General features: G+C 48.8%; 1 protein-coding gene across 1 annotated transcript; it reads left to right on the top strand.

Annotated features, from left to right (window-relative positions):
- The first annotated feature begins 1903 nt into the window (after positions 1-1903).
- LOC126991903 (uncharacterized) lies at positions 1904-3190 on the top strand. The gene has a single exon (XM_050850554.1). The coding sequence runs from the start codon at positions 1904-1906 to the stop codon at positions 3188-3190; it is 1287 nt and encodes a 428-aa protein (XP_050706511.1).
- Positions 3191-6043: the final 2853 nt, after the last annotated feature.

Below are 6043 nucleotides of genomic sequence, written 5' to 3' on the forward strand. Positions count from 1 at the left end.
GTTAAACAAAGAGGTGCGGACAAACTGGCGAGTGTGCCCTACTAAAGAAAATCAAGTGTACATCTCCAATGCTTTCCTTCACACAGCCACTTCTTGTTCGATTATTGACAGAACTCCAGAAACCGTACAAACAAAGCCTCAGCTGATTCAACACGATGAACTATGTCTTGTTCTCAGCACAGCGGAGGAGATCTAAAGGCAGCGAGTTCAATGTTGCAGCAGAAAGGGCTCAGCGATAAGGGACTGACCGATTTAGTTACCTGTTTGTTTCTCACGTTAATTATTTCGCTGGTCGTTTCCCTTTTAATCTCTCGATGCGTCTTTCATCGGTCATTGTATCTGTCTGCCTTCCTCTGTGTTTTTTCCTTTTAACTTCACCCGTCTGTCTCTCTGTCTCCGTGTCTCCGTCCTCCGTCCGTCTGTCAGTCCCTAGGTATATCAATTTCTCTTTAGTGTAACTGTGTGTCTATCTTGTGGTCTTATCTGTCATTCTGTGCCTGTTTGTCATTTATCTGTCAGTCTGTATGTTTGTGTGTAACCATTTGCTGTGTGTGTCGGCTAGTGTTTTTTTTTCTCTGGTGTTTGTCTGTGTCACTCTCGGTCTTCTTCATATTTCTCATTTTGAATCAACTATACTTGTCTGCTTGCCTCTCCGTGTTTCTGTGTTTGTCTGTTTCTCTGAGTTTTGTGTCCGCATATCTTTCCGTTTCCAGGCCCTCTCTACGTCCACTTGTTGTCTGTTCTGTCCGTTTCCTGTTGCTCCTTACTCTGTTGCCTACTCCCCTTTCTCTCTGTTCCACCGCTCCAATTACTCCCTGATCCCTCTTATCCCTCACTGTTCCTTCCTTTCTCCTTACCCTGTTCCCCTCTTCCCTTCACTCTCTCTTCCCCTGATAAACCCAACCTTTCTCTCGCTCTCCTCCACCTTCCTCTCTCTTCCTTCATATCCCTTCCTCTCTGTTATTCTTTTTTACTTCATCTCTTCTTTATCTCAACCCCTCTTCCACTCTTCCTTCATTTCCCTTACACTCTGTTGCACCTTTTCCTTCCACTCTTCCATCTCTCCCCCTCTTCCACTCTCTTTCTTCATATCATTTCCTCTCTGTTACACCTTCCTCTCTTCCATCTCTCCCCGTCCTCTCTTTTCCTCCGTCTTTTCACCTTTATCAGAACTGCCTTGCCACCGCCTCTCCCTCACCCTTCATAGCCCCCTCAGGATCGCCCTCGGCTCCCCTTGGCAGGGCATAAATAACTAATATGCCTCCAGTGGTCATCCGTCGAGAGGCCCCCGCCCTCGCCCCTCGCCCATAACCCTTGGACGAGCCGATACGACGCCTCTCCTGCGGGTCAGCCTCGGGGCCACTACCACCCAAGGGGGCATTATGGTCCCACTCTGCGTGTACCTCTGCTGCCACCGCGCCTACTCTTTCTCCTCCGTGTATGTGTGGGTGTGGGTGGGTGTGGGTGTGGGTGGGTGTGGGAGAGAGAGAGAGAGAGAGAGAGAGAGAGAGAGAGAGAGAGAGAGAGAGAGAGAGAGAGAGAGAGAGAGAGAGAGAGAGAGAGAGAGAGAGAGAGAGAGAGAGAGTATTCTGTCTGCGACGAGGCCACACCGCTGACACCTGCTACACCCGTGTAGCCGAGGAGAGACAGGAGCGCTTCCTCAGAACCCTGCCGACGGAGAGACTCCAACTCAACCCACCACCTACCCCCCCTCAAACACAACATCCACACCTCGGGCAGATCCCCGGAACAGCCAACAACAACTAACCGGCCATGACGCAGAACAGCCTTAGAATCCTGTCAGCAAATGTACGAGGCTTCAGAACCAATGTTGGCGAGCTCACACACGCCGTCCTCAGGTACCGAGCTGATGTGGTGGTGGCAGTCGAAACGTTTCTGAACGATGAGTGTGACATCGTGTGACAGGATTCCTGGCTACTGCCACTGGGAGCGACGCGATCGGAAGGACAAACAGGGCGGAGGTGTGGCTGTGTGTTACCGGGAGGCCCTGCAGCTACAGCCACTCTCTGTCCCTGTTGTCGAGCACATGGAGGCCATGTTCTTCTGCCTCCTCGTCACAGACATGAGCACCGTTCTTCTCGTCGCCCTGTATCGCTCTCAGTGGCAAGGCAGCGAGCCCCTCACCTTCCTCACCGACCAGCTGGACACCATCTTGGCCACCTACGACTGCCAGAGCACAGCCATTGTGAGTGATATGAACCAGCATATGGTGAGCAGGGCCTTCACTGAGCTAACAGTGGTCTACGGGCTGACAAACCACGTCACCTTTCCCACTCACGTGCATGGGGGCTCGTTGGACCCAGTCTTGACCGACTTGCCCGGGGACTCAGTGCACTGCCGCCCTCTGGACAGAATCGGCAGCTCCGACCATAACGTGGTGCTGACTGAACTCGGCCTCAACCCCTCGCGTGAGGAAGCAAGGCAACGCGTCATCTGGCTATGGCAGCGGGCAGACTGGCAAGCCATGAAGCGGGCATTAGCAGACACCGACTGGGACGCCACACTCAGTGGTGACGTTGACCACAATGTGTCAGCCTTCTCTGCCACTCTCCTCCAAGCCCAGAGGCAGCATGTCCCTCACAGGGCATACAAAGCCGACCCACGCGACCAGCCGTGGTTCGGCTATAGGTGCCGACTGACTGCAGAGGATAAGTACAGAGCCTGGAGGCAATACAAGCGCCGTCCCTCCCAGCGTAACAAGGCTTTGCACCGCGCTGCATGCAAGGCTATGACAAGGACAGCAGCGTGGGCCAGGAAAAGGTGGGAGAACAGCCTCAGGAGGAAGCTGGCGTCCAACCAAGTTGACCCCAAGCAGTGGTGGTCCTTGGTGAAGGAGAGGCAAGGCACCGTCACGCAGGACAGGATCCCGCCTCTCAAGACGCCTGCAGGGGGCCTGGCAGTAAAGAACCAGGATAAAGCTGACCTTCTGGCAACCCACTTCAGCAGCAAGATGACTGTCGAGGAGCCAGACAGGCAGCCCCCCCTCCTCCCCCGTCTGGGTAACTTTGTCCTGGAAAACCTGGAGATCACGGAGGGCACAGTGGCCAAGCACCTCCGAGACACCAACACCAGGAAAGCCCCAGGCCCGAATGACATCAGCCCTTTCCTGCTGAAGCATTGTGCAGGGGAGCTGTCGCACCCCTCACATGTATCTTCAGACAGTGCCTAAGCGCAGGGGCCTGGCCGACCCTGTGGAAAGAGGCTCGTGTCACACCGGTATTCAAGAAAAAGGACAAGACAGACCCAACCTACTACCGCCCAATCTCGCTCCTGTCGGTTGTTAGCAAGATCCTGGAGCAGATTATTGCTGAGCAACTGACGCGCCGCCTGGAGGAGAACCATCTATTGTCTCCTCGTCAGCACGGGTTCAGGAGACGTCGCTCGTCATCAGACCTCCTCCTCCTGCTCAGCAAGTCTTGGCATGACATCCTGTACTCTGGTCCCCCCTCACTTGCTGTTGCCCTAGAATTCAGTGGTTCCCAAACTGGGGGCCATGGCCCCCTGGGGGGCCATATAGCAGAATGTAGGGGGCCATAATGTGAGGCTATGCATAAATAAAACCAAAGGAGTTTAGCGGGTAGGTAGCCAGTGGAGGGAACTTACAGGTTCAGTACAGGTTTGTGCAATGCCTTGCTGCCAGACACATGGGTAATACGTCCCTTTTTTTCTTTTTATCTGATTCTGTGTTCTTGACATAAAACAAGACATGGGGATGTATTAGGGAAGCAAGATAATTTTAACTCAACATAATTCTAATCTAAGGCTTCCTAAGCTGTGTATTCTGTATGATAACCTGATCTTGAATCTTACGTATCAGCAAGGATGTTCATATTATTCAGTTAACCAGACATTCACAGTTACAACATTGATCACCGTGTGTGCCTCCCCATATAATCAGTTTCCTCCCACCTGTGAATACTTCAGTATTATATGAACTTAAGCCAACATCAATACCACTTTAATGGTAAGTAAGCCCTGCATCATGAAGTATATTAAGAAGGTAAATAATATCTGCTGTATTTATGCACATTCTATAACTTTTTTGTAACGTTAAATCTAACTTCCTTTCTACCTCATATTTATCATTTTATTATTCTAATCATGGGTGATGACATATGTTTGCGGTGTTAGAAATAGCAGTTTTTTGTTTGTGCATTGCAGGTACAGTGATGGCTTCTAATAAGAAACGCAACTATGATGACAACTACCTGGATTTTGGATTTACAAGCATCACTGATAAAGGTGTAGTGAAGCCTCAGTGTGTGATTTGTCACAAAATACTCACAGCTGAATCACTAAGGCCCAGTAAGCTTAGATTACATCTGGAAACCAAGCATCCTCAACATGTTGGCAAAGATCGTTCCTTCTTTAGTCGACAAGAATTGAACATGAAGAGACAGCGACTTGATGCCAGTGGTTCCTTTCATCAACAAAATGCTGCCGTAGTGGAGGCATCATTTCTTGTAGCCCTTGAAATAGCAAAGAAAAAGAAGCCTCACACAATTGGGGAGGAATTAATTTTGCCATGTGCCAAAACAATGGTAAAGCTTGTTTTGGGTGAGAAAAGTGCTGAAAAGCTGAATGCTATTTCACTCTCAAATAATACAGTGCAACGCCGAATCTCCCAAATATCTGATGACATCAGAGAGCAGGTGATACAGGAAATCAAAAGAGCTGGATTATTCAGTATTCAACTCGATGAGTCCACTGACGTCCAGTCCTGCTCACAACTCCTGGCTTTTGTAAGGTATGTTCATGATGAGGATCTGAAGGAGGAATTCTTGTTTTGTGAGCCTCTTGAACAATCTACTAAAGGTGAAGATGTAATGCAGAAACTTACAGAATTCTTTGAATCTGAAGGTCTTGACTGGGGCAATCTTTGTGGGATATGCACAGACGGGGCTCCAGCCATGTTGGGTTCTCAGTCAGGTTTTGTTACAAGAGTTATACAAAAAGCACCAAATGCTATCCCTCTTCACTGCATGATCCACAGGCAAGCTCTTGCATCAAAAACGCTACCCTCAGAATTACAGGACACTCTGAATACAATTATAAAGACAGTTAACTTTGTAAAAGGTAGTGCTCTTAACACACGCCTTTTCAAGAGACTCTGCCAAGATATGGATGCAGCTCATGAGACCCTCCTATTTCATACAGCAGTTCGCTGGCTATCAAAAGGAAATGTAGTTCAACGTGTATTTGAGCTCAGAGAAGAGATCAGCCTCTTTCTCAGAATACAGAACAAGCAAGATTTGCTGTCAGCATGGTCTGCAGATAGCTTCGAAATACGGCTAGCCTATCTTGTTGACATATTTAGACAGTTGAACACACTGAACCTGGAACTCCAAGGGAAAGGAAGCTTGATAATCGATTTTGTGGACAAAATCAAAGCTTTCATTCGTAAGATGGAGAATTGGAGGCGCAAAGTTGGAATGGGAAACTTGGCAATGCTGGAGACAGTGTCAGAAATTGTAGAGAAGTGTGATGCTGCTACGCAGAACTTGATTACCCAACATCTTGAGGCCTTGGAAGGGGAGTTTAAAAGATACTTCCCAGATATCCAAAGCCTAACTTCTCGGCTAGTAAGGGCCCCCTTCACTGCTGCAGTGACATGCATTCCTGATGACAATGATGATGGCCAAACTGAGCTGTTGACACTTCAGGAGGATTCAGGAGCTAAGATGAAGTTTGAAACTGAATCTCTCACAGTATTTTGGTCATCAATGGCAGCTTCATACCCAAACTTATGTGACTTAGCTGTTCGCCACCTCCTACCATTTTCATCAACTTATTCCTGCGAGGCTGCATTCTCTCAACTACTCCACATTAAAACGAAATATCGCAACAGACTTGAAGTGAAGCATGACCTACGGTGTGCTTTAAGTGAAACAAAACCAAGAATCAAGAAGCTTGTTGATAATCTGCAACATCACCCTTCACACTGAGTGGAATGGGGATTCAAAAGTGAAGGAAACATGAACGTGGCATGAACGTTCAGAAGCAAATGGTCTGGGAGGAGGTG

This window comes from Eriocheir sinensis, unplaced genomic scaffold (assembly GCF_024679095.1).
Source record: "Eriocheir sinensis breed Jianghai 21 unplaced genomic scaffold, ASM2467909v1 Scaffold36, whole genome shotgun sequence".
Classification (NCBI taxonomy): domain Eukaryota; kingdom Metazoa; phylum Arthropoda; class Malacostraca; order Decapoda; family Varunidae; genus Eriocheir; species Eriocheir sinensis.